We start from the raw sequence: 17,047 nt of genomic DNA, 5'->3' as shown, positions 1-17,047 counted from the left end.
TCAATATGGTCGATCCTAAACATGTATCTGCTTGCATAGCAATTCAATCCAGTATCTGGCAAAAGATAAAAGACTTTTCTTCTACAGCTGCTAAATAGGCAATTGTTTCCCATAAAACCGCTAAATTCATTCCTGATTCTACATACAGTTCAGAAACATCACATCCATCATATATAAAATCTCAGAATCCTAAATTTCAGTCCCAATCTAATTTTAAAAAAATTGACATAAGAAATATCAAGTCGCTTTGGCAACTGGTACTGCTGCAGCCGAAGCAGCGAGAAAAGCTCCTGCTGTGGGTAGAGTTTTTTCCTGTGAGGGCAAAGTATTTCCTTAGATTAGACTAACACAGAAAAGCCTTGCTATTATATGCAGGAAATTAAATGATAAAGAATACATATCTTAATAAGAATTTTACTAACATTGTATAAAATCACAGAAAACCCAAACCAAACACAATGATGTATTATCAAGGCAAATTAATAATTACAATGTTGCATAATTAAATTACTATATCAGCTGTTTTATGGTTACTGATAAAAGGCTATGATGCAGTCCTACAAATATTTACTTAAGACTAAGCCCAAAATGAACTCCATTCAACATTAATTGGGCTGCAGTCCTCCAAATCCATGGATACTTATTTGGGAATAAATCGCAGTTAAATTAGTTGGACTTATTTCTCAGTAAACATAGTAGGAATGCAATTGCCATAATAAGCTATTTTATGAGTTATTTACTTACAGCATGACTGGAATACATAGCCTTTATTATCACAAAGAACAACTCTAATGTTAGACTATTATCCCAAAGCCAAATGTACCCTTAGAGTGACACAGAAATTCATCTTCAGAAGAAAGCAAGATTTTGCTTCATAGCAGTAGAAACTACATTTGTCAAAACTGTGTGCAGGGAATCCTTTGGCAAGGCTATTGATTTTGCAATCAGGAAAGATCATTTCACATACATTGTTAATTTGGTTCTCACCTATGACAGCCCATTCCCAAAGGTAAGAAATATTGATTCTGCTTTCAGTGTAAGATATATAATAATTATAGACGCAAATGTATCCCATTAACTATTAACGTAGATATATAACATCTGCAAAATACTATCCCTGAAAATTACTGCAACTGAGGTATATGGTTAGCTATAGTTAGTAGTCATTAGATGCATTATGTCCCTACCAGCTAACAATGGTGTCTTAACAACTGTGTCACAGTGTTTTAACCCATCCATGGAGGAGCATTCCTTTTAAAACAGACATGTGGAAATGGTCTCTTTGTCTATTTCAAAGCAACACTTTAACCACTAAACCATAGGGCTGTATTTAAATGGCTGTTTTCTCCCACAGCCAATCTCTTACAAGTGAACAGCCCTCTGACTGAAGAAAAGTCAAAAGATTATTTATTCCAGGTATCAAATGAAAACCATGTACCCCAGCCAATAATCACTCAATACTGACTCTTAAGACTTTTATTTAAAATCAATCTAATCACTCTCGAAATTAGCAAATATACAAAGATACAAAGCATATTTACATGTGTCAACGATATCAGAAACATAAGCATACACGTAATTAGCCCTTGTTCTATCTTAAAGATAAAAAATAAAATACAATTCTTAAAAATCTCACTAAAGTGCTCTCAGAAAGATTAGATAGTCTTATGCAACCCAAGTTTGAGAAATTCAGGGGTGCCTGGGGCCTCATGATGACCATATGAAAACCTTCCAATTCGTCATTTCTAATAGTAGTGCTTCTCTGGATTTAAGAAGAAATTTCCCATCAAAAGCGATTTGATTCTGGGATTCTGTCCAATTGCTTAAAATTATCCCTTGTAACAGTGAGAACATTTGCAGAGAAAGTATATGTTTTTTGCAAATATAATATGAAGAAAATTCCAGGCCTGTTTTTTGGTTCAATCAATAGTTGTAACGGACAAGGGTCTGCAACAACTTCAGACACGTTCATATTAATATTAAGTCAAAAATGGCAGCTTCCCTTACACTTTGTTTGGGAGATAAAGCAGAGGGAGGAAAGAAAACTGAGGGCTAGCTCACAGAACAGGGGTTTTTTTACTGGATGAACAGCTTCAAAGATCCTAGGACATGTTCTCATGTATTAACAAGTGAATCAAAATGTGATAAATACAGTCAGAAAACATTAATCACTATGCTATAATATCCAAGCTGTAGTTAACTATGTGAGGCTTCTCAATGTGAAAAAAACACAACCAATTTCCCCCCACAACAGGTTCCTTACACATTTTCTGGAGCTTAGAACACGGTATTTGCCTCCTTATCACAAGCATGTCATATCTCCCTGGAGAAAAGTATACAATAAAATTAGCCTGACCTGCATGAAAAATAGAATATGCCTGCTGTTGGACTACTGGGTGTGGGGAGGGTTAGAGCTGAAGAGATTTAAGTCAAATGACTCACAATGTGAAATGTGCATTTGCACTATGTTCACTTTTTAAACAATGCTACTGGTTGAGAAACCATGGTGTATGGATTTTGAATGGGAGAGGGTTCACAGAATATGCTTCAGCTCTGTGCTTCACATGGCAAGCATGTTTGCTACATGTACACTAATATTTCTCACAACATATATGCATACACTAGCAGCATTAAAACCTGTGTAAATACATGGGGAACCCCCGTTGGGCCAGGTTCCCCATACAAGCATAAAGATACATGTTTACAATCAAGTGAGCACACTGCAAACACCAGTATACTCACAGCAAAGAGGCTGACATACCTTCAAGTCACCATGTTTTTGTAAATGGTCTGGCCTGTACTGAAACCCAGTCACTGGCAACGAGAACGTCCTCTCATGGTATGTGACCTAGGATGGAACACCATCACTCAAGTAGTCTCGCAACAGCCCTGTCCTCCTCCCTTTTTGGCCATAGTGGTCATCGCAGGTTGATGGCTGACCTATTGGATAGCGGGTGCTCGGTCTTCATGATCCGCTCCCATCTGCTGCCCCCGATCTCCCTGTCGTGCACCAAGCCGTCATCACGTGCTTCCATCAATACATGGAAGAATGCACAGTGGAGCGCATGCCTGTAGAATACCAAGGCCACACGCAAATGATGGACCTAGGGCTACCCTACCCAGTACTACTGGGGTGGGATGCCCCTCACTTCCAACCCGCTCTGCATTGGTTGACGATCCCAGGCCCAGGGTCTCAAGAGGCCCTCATGGGGGAGGCCCTCGAATCAACAGAGGACCCAAAAGATGACCGAGCAACACAGATCCTCCAGCTGCGCTGGGAAGGAGACCCCCCCAGTTCACAGATGACCAGGCGGACATGATGTGACTCGGGGTTATAGAACCCTCCAGGCGCACGTGGCGGAGCCCTGTCGTGTTAGTACCAAAACCTGATGAAGCTGTCCGCTTCTGCGTGGACTATCGCCAAGTGAACGTGATAGCCAAGTTTGATGCATAACCAATGCCCCAAGCTGACCTCCTAATAGACCAGCTAGGCACAGCCCAATTCATATTGGTGCTGGATCTCACAAAGGGGTACTGGCAAGTCCCCATGGTCCTCGTGGATAAAGAGAAGATGGCCTTTGCCACTCCACAAGGCCTCTACCAGTTCTAAGTAATGCCCTTCGGCCTACATGGGGCAGCGGCCACTTTCCAGAGACTGGTCGACCACATCCTGGACCACTACCAAGGGTTTGCTAGGGCCTACATCAATGACATCGTCATCTTTAGCCCTGACTGGTCATCACATTTGGAGCATCTGGCAGCGGTGCTCCACGCATTAGCAGAGGCCGGGATACGCGCCAACCCTCGCAAGAGCCGCATAGGCTTTAAGGAACTTACGTATCTCAGCTATCCGGTAGGCAAGGGTCTTCTCCAAACTGTGCCAGATAAAGTGACTACCCTCAAACAGAGCCCCAGACCCTGCACCAAACAGCAAATGAGGTGATTCTTGGCCCTGGTGGACTATTATAGTAAATTCATCCTGCATTTCGCCAGCCAGGCCAGCTCCCTGTCCGACTGCTTGAGGGAAAACCAGCCGGCACTTACACACTGGACAAGTGCCCAGAAGGAGGCCTTCAGGGCCCTAAGGCAAGCATTGTGGTTGATAAAGAGTACTGGATGCTTCTGGCCTTCTACCACCTGAGACAACATGGCCTCGAGGCCCATTGCTGAGGTGTCTGTGTGTACAATGAAGGGCTTTGTGAATTCCGGATTGCAGAGGACCAGGAACTGCGATAATGCTTGCCTTAGGGCCCTGAAGGCCTCCTTTTGGGCACTTGTCCAGTGTGTAGCCCGCCGAAACTCGCTACACCACCATAGAAAAGGAGGCACTGGCAGTCAAGTGGGCCATCAGGGCCCTACAGTTCTACTTGGCCCACAAACCCTTTTCCCTCATCACCGATCATGCCCCTTCTTTTAGATGGCTAGGATGAAAGAGCACAACCCCCGCATCTTAAGATGGTACCTCTCTCTTCTCCCTTTCAGCTTTACCCTCTAGCATCGACCCGGCAGCCAACATGTGAATGCGGATTACATGTCTTGGATCTACGAAGATCTTGGATCGCGAACGCCACTTCCTTGTCCCCCAGGGGGCGTGTCCAGCAGTGCTGGACTTAGCCCCGGGGCCGCGGGTGCCACCCTCCAGCTGGGAGCCCCCAACCCACAAAGGTCCCAGCCCAGATGACCCCCTTACCTTGGAATGGGTCCACCCGTGGTACCCTGGAATGGCACCAGAGCCCCGCATGGCCAAACCCTGGGGCTGAAGAGCAAGGAGCTGCCAACTGCCGCTGCTTGGCTGAGGCGCAGGATGGTGCCGCAGCTCTCACGGTGGCCAGGGCCCCAGCAGACGGAAGAAGCCTGGCCACTGAAGCCTGTCACTGGGGCACCAGCTCCAGCAACCCTGACGGCGGCAAAGGGCACCTCGAATCAGGCTGTAGAATGTCCCATGCCACAGGGCTGGAAGCAACCCCACCCCACTAGAGAGGGGCGGGCCTGCCCAGAATGAAGGGCGGGGAGGGGAAGGCTATCAGAGAGAGGGTACAGGAGGGAGAAGGCAGCAGGAGAGTGGCGGGAAGGGGAGAACGACAGGAGGAAAGAGAATTCTCCTCAATCAGGGGAAAGAGGGGCGGGAGTTGCAGTAGAGGGAGGGAGGACTAAGGAATGAGGGGGATTATGGGATTGGCTGTGGGGGGCGGAAGAGGGATAAAAGGGGCCCTCCCAATGAAGCCAGGGAGGAGACGGCTGAGGTGGCTGGAAAAGACACAGAGAGAGGGAGCAACCAGCATCCAGCAGGGTAGGAGGAGGCATAAGGGTGACTTCAACCCCCTCCCCTACCCCTATCTGAGGCAGAGGGAGCACACACACACACACACACACACCAGAGCTAGACACGGCAGAAGGTGGAGCAGGAGCAGCAGGCAGGACAAGGGCTCCCAAGTACTGAACTCTCAGCATAGCGAACATCATTAACAAACACAAATGCACAACTGCAACTCTGATAAGGGGGATATATTTTACACAAGAGAAGCTACTGCTTTTCACACTATATTCCCACTGTTAAATTGTTGGAAATAGTGGAGTACAGTAAAATACATAAGCATGATGTTTGTTTTGCTTTTTAGAACAAAGATTAACTATTGTCCAAAAGGATCCTACTATAATAGAACACCAAGTACTTGTGAATGTTTCCCTCCTTCCTCTTTCTTCTACAGACCCTCGTGTACCTACCTCATGCTGGACAGGAGGGGTCAGGGGAGCCTTGCAGATAAAATGCCCAAAAGGCATGGGGTGCAGCAAGGATGGTGAATTAGATAAAACTGCAAGTCTTTCTCATCCACTTTCATTTATAGGATTCAACCCAGAGTATTCAGGTCTCTATTATATTTTACATATCAACTATAATCAAAATTAAGAACATTGTCAAACCATAAAAGTTTAGCCAAATTCAACTTTAAGGAAGACAGACACACAAACTTGGAGTATTCATTAGCATCCATCATAACTAGGGCCAGTCGGCTAGTGTAAAACATGTGAAAGAGAGAGACAATTCAGAGGTATCTGGAACCCAATACAATTATTTTTATACTAGCCTGAAAAAAGTTAGACATTTACCCCATAACTTTAAAATGCATCTAACAGGTAAAGTTGTCATTCAGCTATCAGGTAATTTCCTGAAGATTTTCTGGACAGAAATTCATTCTAAATTACTATTTCTTTAATCTTTACCTAAGCACATTTCTATTAACAGGTGTTTTGATTATTCAAAGCTTGATATCAGTGCAGCCTAAGGGGAACTTTCCCACCATAGAACATGAAATTCAATAGATATATTGTTTGCAGCTTTAAAAGTGCTAATTTAATTACAAGCAGTGAAAGTAATATTAATATGGGTTCACTGGCTGCCATGAAATTTCTAAATAAACTAATGTTCATTAATGAACCAGCCGCCAAACAAGATTGCACAACATTATTATTCTAATACATATCCTAAAGAAAAAAGGACAGGTTTTCAGTGGGGAAAAAATTGCGTAAAGCCAACAGCCCAAATAGTTCGCTCATCATTCTACAGTACATGAAAACAGTAATTTCCGTTCTTAAAATAACGATTTCTCATTCTCAGCTTGGAGGTGCTCCTTTAAAACTACCTAGAATATCCTGCTTGCTTTACATAAAAATAATTTTAAAATATGTTTATAAAAGATATCATATATTTGTATTCTAAAATTACAAGGCCTAGCATTTTTACAAGCTCAATTCCAGTTGCATTAAAAATGCAGATCTTGCATATTTGTTTTTAAAAGTACTCTTTGCCATTTAAACAACACCTGACTAGTATGTTTATATTAATGTATGGCCCATATATTTATATACCAGGAGAGACAAAGATAATGAAATAAATAATTATATCATCATCATGATAGAATTGCAATTTTTGACTGTCTTTAATATTTAAATATTTAATATTTAATATTTAATATTAAATATTTAATATTTAAAAGCTTCTATATTTACTGTACTGCAAGATTCAGGCCCAGTAACTCCTTAAAAACCAAGTAGATTTCCAAGGTATGAGCTTTCAAGAGTCAAAGTTCCCTTTGTCCCTTCTTTGATGAAGAGAGTTTTGACTTTTGAAATCTCATACCCTGGAAATTGAGTTGGTCTTTAAGGTGCTACAGAATCTGAACCTTGCTCTTCAACTACAGACAAACACAGCTATCCACCTGAAACTTACTGAACTGCAATTTCTTTGTCACTGATGCTGCAGCTAGACCCTAACTCATACAGAGGTAGCTGTTTGTCAACTATGGAACTCTTCATAAGAAGCAATACTTAACAGGTATACTTAAAAATAAGTCCCATTTTATTCAATGAGGTTTACTCCCAGGAAAGCATTCTTCGGTTTGCAGTAATCTTATGCACACTTACTTGAGATTAAGTTTCAATTAATACAGCTACATTGTTAAGTACATTGATTTTCGCTCTTGTAATGGAATAATCAGACCAAAACCAAAATCATTAAACCATCTGGATATCTACAACAAATCACCTTATTTTTTTGATGTGGCATTTCAAAAGCTCTTGTTCGTTGATAGAAAGTGAGTCAATAACCATTATCTACTCTTTTATCAAATCAATACAGAAATGTATTTCTCATTATACATGTTGGCTCAGTTTTCTCTCACTTTCAGGAATGCACAAAAGATTCATTCTGCTGCTCACAGAAAGGGAAAGCAACAAACAATTAAGGACATCCCTACACAACAACCTGAGTTTAATGGTCAAAACAGATCAGCATACTGAAAAAATAACTTTGGGAGGGACACACAGATAGCTGCTACAAATGTGCACCAGAACAGGACTGTGCCAGATCCATCTGTTCATACAAACCCCTTCTGCATGGTGCATTATTTGACGTACAAGTTCAACAGTCTCTGCCAGTGCCTTAACTGCACATGATGTTCTACAGCATTAAGTCTGAAGAAAGGATTGCACAGGTTTGAAAAAATTGTTCCTGCATTAGCCCATGCACAACAGGGAATAGAAGACCAGGACAAAAGATAATACTCCCTCCATATGAATTACATATGTTGCCAACTTCAAATACACTGTATCTTCCACTCACTTCCCCTGGCACTCGAAAAGCTGATGGCATGGTAAGAGGCTGGCAGAAACATTCCCACTGTGAGAAATTATGTTTCATGCCCTAACTAAAGACAACAAAGCACAGCAGTGTCAAAGAGGGCTCTTGTCCTAGGTTCTGCTGTGATCCAGACCCATTCTCCTGTCAGCCATACAGCAAACAGCTGGTAGGAAAACAGGATGACCGAGAAATATTGTGGAAATGTTGCTTTCTGCCTTAAAACTGCAACAGAAAAGAAGAATGTAGCTCTACTTTGGAAGGGTATGACATTTTTGCTGTAAGAATAGGGTCGCCTATTTCAGCAGTGTTGCATTTGTGAGTAAATGTCATGTCTGAACCCCATCCATGCCAATTTTAATGATCCTTTTGTTCTGAACCAATGTATCCTGCTTTAACTCGATGTCATTTTACCAATGCTATAATTATTTCTTTCAGAGGCTTTCACAGATGTTTATCTAATGAACTGTGACAGCTTTCAGTGTTTCTGACCTTGTACACTACTCCCTCTCAGACTTTGCTATGTCCTGTTTTCTAGTGACACGATATTACAAATATGTGGAACGTTCTCACACAAGAAGAGCACCAAAATCTTGTTTATGATTGGGAGGGGGGGAAGGAGCAGACTTGAATGTTAAAAGAGAAGTCTCTCTCACATGATGTCATTCCTATCAATGCTTATTCTTGCTGCTTAGATGCTTACCTTGCTTCTGAGTAGTTCTATAGACATATATATGGAAATGATAAGATTTCTGAATAACAGCCATTTAAGCAAGAACCTCTGTCTTGCTGCAATGGTCCAGGGATCTGTATACCATATCCTGTCATCCATAGCGTGACAGTAATGGTTTTTCTGCTTTTGAATTGTAGTGTTTTAATTATGACATATAAACAATCTTGAGGAAATATTTTAATAAATAAAGATTAAATGCTTCTGGTTGCAGAATGCAACTCCTGCTAGATATTGTGTTTGCTACAAGTATTAAGTAGCATAAGTGAGAAAGTGCCCAAACTGATATTCAGGATTCAAATGATTCTTGATAGATACTTTTTGCCTCTTGAGTTTAAGATTCTGTTTAACATTCTCTGAAACGCTCATAAAGCTGGACTAATGCAGTTCTTAACAGTACAGTCCTAAAGAGACACAGTCTTTGAAGCTCATTGACTTCAATTGACTTAAAAAGGTGTAACTCATTTTAGGATTGCACTGAAAGAGTATAAATGGTGAAGTTCTAGGTTTATGTGTCAAATTGTGCCTGAATTCTCTAGAACAGGGGCCAACAGGTAGCTCTCCAGCTGTTGCAGAGTAGCTCATGAACCTCTAAACAATCATGAACTTCTAAACAAGCAAAAAAAATCTGTTCTGGGCTTTTATTTCATTGGATTTTTCTCTTAGCTGATAGCTTCAGGTTTTTTTGTGCTTTTCCTAGTCCATATTCTGTTTCTAGAACAGAATGCTCTAGAATTTTTGAATGGGTTTATGCAAGCCATCACCTTTCCACCTCAGATCTTCTTTTTAAAGGGTTATTTTAACAATAACAGGGATTTCATATTAAAAGCACTTTAAATAGTCATAAATCACTATATAATTTCAAAGTGTTCAACATATTCATTACTGCCACTAGGAAAATATCAGACTGATCTGACCCTGTGTGCTATAAGCATCAGGTACGCTAAATCAGTGTGCCCAGAATCCACAGTCCATATGGGGATTGCACCGGCTGGATGATGGTGTGACTTACGGGTATGGCTGGACCATATTCGGCCAAGGATGCTTTAACAACGGTTCATAATTTCAATATGCATGAAGATTTGTTTATGGGGTTTTTTTCTGTTATGTGATCATACTTATGGAGATAAAAGTTCCTTAAGTCTTAAACATGATGATTTCCCCAACATAAAAAATACAGAGGCTACTGTAGCATCTGATTTCTAATGGCTCACAGGATTCACAGAATTTTTAACATTTTAAAGTTACAAATTTAAAACTGACAAACAGTTTTGGGGATCATCATCACTATAAAAATGGTATCTCTTTATTTCAGACCGGGAGTGGTTTATGAAGATATATTCCCAGATATAAGAGTAATATGATTTTGTTTATTCATAATCCATAAGATGCAGCAACATAAACAAAAGCTTGTCACAATACTTCTAAATGAGAGAGAATAAACAAAGCACTAATAGTGCATTTGCTTAAATGTGGAATTTTCTAATGAATAAATAATTTATACATTGTAGAATTAGTTAAAAGGTAAATTTTTACCACTTAAGGAATTCATGGTTTTGTAGGTGTTCTTAAAATCAAATCACAGCCTGCACAGAAATATTGTAACCAATACAAAAGAATAGAGTTGCAGACATATAAAGAGAGATACAGAATTATCCTGAGCAAAGTTGCACCCTTCTAAGTCCACTGGGTCATTGGGTTTAGAGGAGTGTAACTCTGGTCAGGACGGTACTGATAATGCCTTAAAAAACATCAGTAGGATAGATCACTTTCTATAAGTCTTTTTTTAAAAAAAAAATATGCCTTGAGCTTCCACTAATATTGACTTTATTTCTCACTGTTGCAGATCAGTCAAAGAGAGTCATTTATACCAAAGTGTAGCCTATCCTTTGGTTTCCTACGAATGCACAGTAATTTTGCTTTTGCCTTACACCCCGTAGCAAGTACTCCCATGTGCTGAGTCTGCATTTGCAGCCTTCACTGGGTACCCTGTCCAGTAAGACTCCAAAACACTTACTGACCCTTACATCAAAATGACAAGAAGGCCAAAGCATGGCTTCCTCTGGCATGTTTTGTAGCAAAGCAGCACAAAGTCACTCTCTCACCACAGACCCAGGCAGCAAAAATACCACTTTCTTTTCCGTAAATACATGCACAGAATCAGGTAGTAATCCTTAGCACTCTTGATAATCAGAGCTCAATTGTGACAGATACTCCAGATAATTCCAACTCAGTTTCTCTGACTCCAAGCAAGCATAGCAACATTTATCTAGGGATACTTTTAGTGGAACAAACAAATATAGCGGTATCAGTTTGAGTGAAACTGATTTGAGTCCAACATTTAGACAGATGTAAGGAAAGAGAGCAAGAATTCTACAATGAGATAATATTTGGAGAATGCATGTCAAGAACTAATTACAAAAGCAATGAAGACAAAAGAGGTGTAAGCCTGAGTATCTATGAGGAAACCAATATGTAAGAAACAAAAAACAAGACGCACAGATCATGCATTTGTGAGTGAGTGAGTGAGTGAGTGAGTGAGTGAGTGAGTGAGTGAGTGAGTGAGTGAGTGAGTGAGTGAGTGAGTGAGTGAGTGAGTGAGTGTACACGTACTCATTAGTACTGAATAGCTTTGGGGGGGCTCTCTTCAGTCCTGAGGGGGAATTGGTGGAAATCAATGCAGCCATATATATGACTACCAGCCACTTTTTCAAAACCAAAAAGCTGCAGTCATGTCCATGAAAAGGAGTCTGCTGCATATATGTAACAGAGAAAAAAGACCAGCTACTTGGAAAAGGTAGGCAAACATGCTGTTAAAGCTCGAGGAAGAGCATATCTGAAAAGGGTTGGCCGGATTCAGCGTGAGATATGTTTCATTCATGCCTTTCCTAGATACGACCCAAGGGAGAAAATTTGCTTAAGTTCAGTTTCTCAGTATGATATGGGAATCTACTGCATCTCCTCCTTTCTGAACAAGTGTTAAAAGGAACAGTTTATCCTGCCTGAATGCAGTGGAAAAAGAGAGGGAGCAAGAAGTCAGGAGGGAGACCTGTGAACCAGACCGTGTGCCTGACAGAAAGAACAAGGAAGCCTGGCTACGTGCCCGGGCGATTCCGAGCGGTGGAAGCGCGCGCGGGCGTGTAGGTGCGGCGGGGGCCAGGTAGGTACCCAGGTGGCTGCTGGCGCGCCCCCTTCCCCGCTCCCAACAGCTTCCAATTCAGTGAAGGCAAAGTTACTTGGCGTGACCCCGCGCGCGCCTCCTCCCAGAGGAGCCAAGCGGTCCCACCTGGCAGCGCCTTACCTCGAACAGGGGCCCGATTTTGTTCTTCTCCAGGTAGGCTTGAATCCTGTTTTGCTGGCGAGACGCCATCAGGGGCAGGGGCTTCCGGGCTTCCTCGGCGTCTCCCGCGCAGTCCCTTTCCCAGCAAATCGGGGATAGGGGACAAGCAGGGCTCAAGGCTGAGGACCCGGGCGGGTTCAGGGGCTCCGGCGGTCCGAAGAAGGGCTCTGACTCTGGGACCTGGAAGCCGCCCACGCGTTAGAGCAGAGCCTGGGCGGAGAGGCTGCAAGCCGCTGACATATGCCTCTCCATGGAGGTCGAAACGGGGGCTCCGGGGCTGGGCGAGCGCCTGGTGCATGGAGGGAGGCGGTCGGGAAGGCAGCCTGGCGCGTCCGTGGCACCGACTCTCGCGGCTTGGTTACGGCAAGAGGCGCTCTGGCGGAAGCAGCCCGGCCGAGCTGCCTCCCTAGCGACAGCGCCTCCCGCAAAGCCAATGGCTGTTCTCTGGCCCGCGCGGCCAGGCGGGGGAGCTGCTTCCCTCGCATCTGACGACGGGCTCGTCGCCGTTTGGGGATCCTGGCAGGGAATTCGAAAAGCTACCGAGGCTGTGGCATGTGTGTTCATGCCTCACCCGAACAACATTCACAACACCAGCGACTAATACGCGTCACTCATGCCCAATGCTGTGGGCACAGGCTTCTCTCAAAAATACTGGCTCTCACAAAGACGGTTTTATTTTTGTGCTTTTGGCTGGCTGCGTTGTCAAACTGGGACTAAAGTATTGTGTGGATAAACACTTTGCATTCACGAATAGATTGATTTTTATTTGTTACGGGCATGGGTCAGCCAAAAACAGCATAGCAAGCAAGTCATAAACATAAAAAGAATAATATGTACATAGAATGAATAATGGACGTACAGATTTGATACTATCCAACTTGGACTCCATGGAGACATTGCAATACCTCAAGATGTGTAGATTCAGCTCCTGACATTGCAGGACAGGAAACATTTGAAGTCAGCAAGTCAATCTGTCTCCAAACAATTGCTGTTAGTGGAGGGATCTACATGGATCTAAAAGCTTTTTTTTTAATGAAACACCCTCAAATTCAACATCAGATCATATATTACAGCCGGATCCACAAACTGAACCATAAAAAATTGATCTAGAAATTCACGGCTCCACCCTGGCACAAAAACATTAATCTGAGGCATGGATTCCATGAATTCATATAATTTTTACCTTGGAATAAACATAGAAACCCTCACAGTCATGTCAATTGTATGGTGAGTTTTGGGTGACCTCATGCAAAAATCCAGAGGATTCATGAGGATCTGTACCTTAGAACCATGTTTTTATGCCATGGCAATGCCATGAAGTGGGGAATGAGTGATTGTTTTGGTGCTGCTTATAGACTGGCAGCACAACCCCAGGCAGAATTATTCCAGTCTAAGGCCATTGAAGTTCCTCTGGAGTTCCTCTGCATAGGATTGCACTATAAGACACAATAGCATAGCTTTGAAAGCAGAGCCGGCAGAGATCACTTCAGAGGGGTCAGCATTATCTCACAGCCCTCCACCACCTCTGGCATGCCACTATCTCCCCTTGCTGAGCTTTTAACCTGCTGCCCTCGCTGCTTAAAACTTTGACTTAACTGAGCTTTGGCAATCAGTGTAAGGTTGCCAACTTCTAGGGGGTGGTTTGAAAGCTCCCAGAATTACAACCAATCTCCAGACAGCAAAAAGTTCCCCAGGAGCAATGTTATCACATCTGACTGGAAGTGTGCTCCAGGAGGCCTATTCCCCTGCCTCCCCCCCCCCCGCTGGCCAGATGAGAGGGGGGGCAGAGACTGGGAGAAGGGAATCCCATGCCTCCACCAATAGACCAGCAACCCTACTCCTAGTACTGGGTTTCAGAGGTTTACTGCCTCTGAAAACACTTGTTAGTCTTTAAAGTACTTTTGGACTCGAACCTTGGTCCTGCAGATTAATTACTTATTCAGTAAAGAAGTACTTTGTCAGAACTGAATCTATTGTCCATCAGCTTCATTGGCTGCCCCCAGATTCTAGTATTGTGGCAGAGAGTGGGTACTTTTGCCACTCTATGCATCATTTTATAAGCCACTATCGTGTCCCCTTAACCATCTATTTTGTAGACTGAAAAGTCCCAGACTTCAGCCTTTCATTACAGGAAAGGTATCCCAATCCTTTGATCATTTTGCTTGCATTCCGCTTTCTTCTAAAGGGATTACTATGCAAGTAAGTTCAGAAAATAATCATGCAATCATTTAAGATTTTAAAGATAAAATGTAGCACTTTAAATTGGGTCCAGAAATGGAATAGCAGCCCTTGAATATGTTACAGGGTAAGTATAACATGATCTTTACATCTGACCCTCCCTAACAGCCAGAAAGCCACACTCTGGACAGGCTGACATTTCTGGATGCTTTCTAAAAGCAGTCTATTAAAGAGCAGATTACAATACTCCAGTCTGAATTTCTCAAAGGAAAGGTTCATTCATTCACTGAAACCATCCACTCTGGCTGTGCCTGTGGGAGAGAGATAAAAGTTGCCAACCTATAGGTGGGGCTTGAAGATCTCCCAGAATCACAAGTCTTCCAGAATCACATTTCTCCCAGAAATCACAATCCAGACTACGGAAATCAGTTCCCCTGGAGAAAAGGGGTGCTTTGGCTCTATAGCTACTGGCATCCCGCTGCCCTCCACAAACTCTGCCCTACCCAGGCTCCTCCAAATCTCTATTAATTTTCCAAGCCAGAGCTGGCAACCCTAAAATGGATTTATCAGGATCTATCCTAACACAGCTGGCTGTACAATTCCAGGCCTTGTTTAATAAACCTATCTAGTAGGTTCATTTGTCCTCAAGCATGAAAGGCAGGGGCTACAGCTTACTTTGTGAAGGATAAACTGTGAATTATGACAGCTGCTCAGAAGCCTTAGGAAGTTGAAATTCTGTGCAGAGAAGCAAGGAGTGGTGAACACATAACCCTTTGCTTCTGGACATTTTTCCTCCTCTGCCTATCTGTGGTGTAATCAAGCTATATCTATAGCTATATCTATACAATGAAGCAACATAGCGGATCTCAATTATATGTTCCCTGGGCCATTTCCAGATGGCTTAACCTGCCTCCGGAACGTTGCGCCATCTTGCGGGGAAAATGCGAAATATCGCGTTTTCTCACGCGAGTTTTGCACGACGTCGCGCAAAACTCGCACGAGAAAACGCGATATTTCGTGTTTTCCCCGCAAGATGGCGCAACGTTCCAGAGGCAGGTAAGCCATCTGGAAACGGCCCTGGTTTAAAGGGGGAAAGGCTCAACCACAGATAGGGTTGCCGTTCTCTCAGTGGGGGCAGGCGATTCCCTGCCACCAGTGGGGGAAAGGCAGGTGAACAGGCCTCCTGGGTGCACTCCAGGGGCAACATGACGATGTCACTCCTGGGTGTGATGTCATTGCGCTGTCCCAGGAGTGTTCTTGCACTTCACACAGGCTGATTTGGGCCCCAAATGGGCTGAATCAGACCCATTTGGGGCCCAAATTGACCTATTGGGAAGCACATGTGCACTTCCGGGACTGCACAAATTAGATCATTTCCCAGAAGTGACATCATCATGCAGTCCTGGGAGCACTCTCACACTTTGTGCGCTCATGAAGAGAAGACAGAAAGATGAGTGCCAGGTCCCTGCTCTCCCACTGAGAGAGTAAGGAGGCCTAGCAACCCTAACTGCAAGCCATATTCTACATGTAAATGGGAGGACATATGAATGGAGTTTCCTTTTTCACCAGGTTTCACCAGTATCCACAACTAACTTTAAGTACTTACTTATTTACTTACTTCATTTATACTCTTGTCTTTCTCCCCACTGGGGACCCAAAGCCGCTTACATCATTCTCCTGTTATCCATTTTATCCTCATAGCAACTCTGCAAGGTTAGGCTGTGGTGGCAGCACCACAGAGCAGTGGGTGTGTGCTTTTTGTGGTAAAATCTGTGTCTTTGGACAGGATATGTGATTGTGAGTTTTGGGTGATGCCAAACCCAGAGGATCCATGGGGATCCGTGTGTTGGAACCATGTTTTTATGCTGTGGCAGTGCAACAAAGTAGTAAATGTGTGATTTTTGTGATTAAATCTGTGACTGCGGGCATGATATGTGATTATTTGTGGTGACCTCATGTAAAAATGTAGAGGATTCATGAGGACCTGGGCCTTGGAACCATGTTTTTGCACTGTGGCAGCCCCACGAAGTAATGGATGTGTGATTTTTTTGGTGTTCTTTATAGGCTAAGTCTGATTTATAGAAGGATCATAGTTTTATCTTTTCAATGAAAAAATCATATAAATTCGTAAGGATCTGTTTGAAATCATCGGGATCTGGCTTTTACCCAGTCCCCTTAGTGCAAGAATAGTGCAGAATCCACAGGAAGGGAATGGCTAGGATCAGGCTGGATGTTTAAACACAGGAAAGGGGGAGACGTTTTCAGGACATGACCGAAAGGTCTCGTGTAAGCATCCTGTGATGAACGATCAGCAGGTTTGCACGTATAAAATGGTACATGGAGGAACTGGGGTCAGATTGCATTTTAGGTTTCTTCCTTTTCCACAACAACGGGGGAGTTGCAGGGTGGGCTAAAGCCAAGCTCAGTAAAAACTGACTCCAAATGGGTGATTTTACTGTGCTCAGCTTCAGCATAACCTGCTGTTCCTTCGTCACACCAGAAAATGATATGCCTTTGATTGTTCCTACCTAAAAGCAGAACTTTACTTTTTCGTCGCTCCACCCCAAGAGGATGATTAACTATTTACCAGCACTCTTTGGGTGCAATCTGTCAACCAGTTACAAATCCACCTAACAGTAGTAAGATTCAAACCACATTTAACAAT

At 43.0% G+C, this 17,047-nt stretch overlaps 1 protein-coding gene across 1 annotated transcript in view; it reads right to left on the bottom strand.

The window, feature by feature from the left end:
* C7H8orf34 (chromosome 7 C8orf34 homolog) overlaps window positions 1–12,234 on the bottom strand; it is a 151,207-nt gene extending 138,973 nt beyond the window's left edge. The window contains exon 1 of the mRNA XM_054985159.1: window positions 12,166–12,234. Coding sequence (XP_054841134.1) covers window positions 12,166–12,234 — 69 coding nt within the window. The remainder of the gene's footprint in view (window positions 1–12,165) is intronic.
* Between the last annotated feature and the right edge of the window lie 4,813 nt (window positions 12,235–17,047).

This window comes from Eublepharis macularius, chromosome 7 (genome assembly GCF_028583425.1).
Source record: "Eublepharis macularius isolate TG4126 chromosome 7, MPM_Emac_v1.0, whole genome shotgun sequence".
Taxonomy (NCBI): domain Eukaryota; kingdom Metazoa; phylum Chordata; class Lepidosauria; order Squamata; family Eublepharidae; genus Eublepharis; species Eublepharis macularius.
The sequence above is the reverse complement of the archived record's forward strand: the minus strand, read 5'-3'. Positions and strand labels throughout refer to the sequence as shown.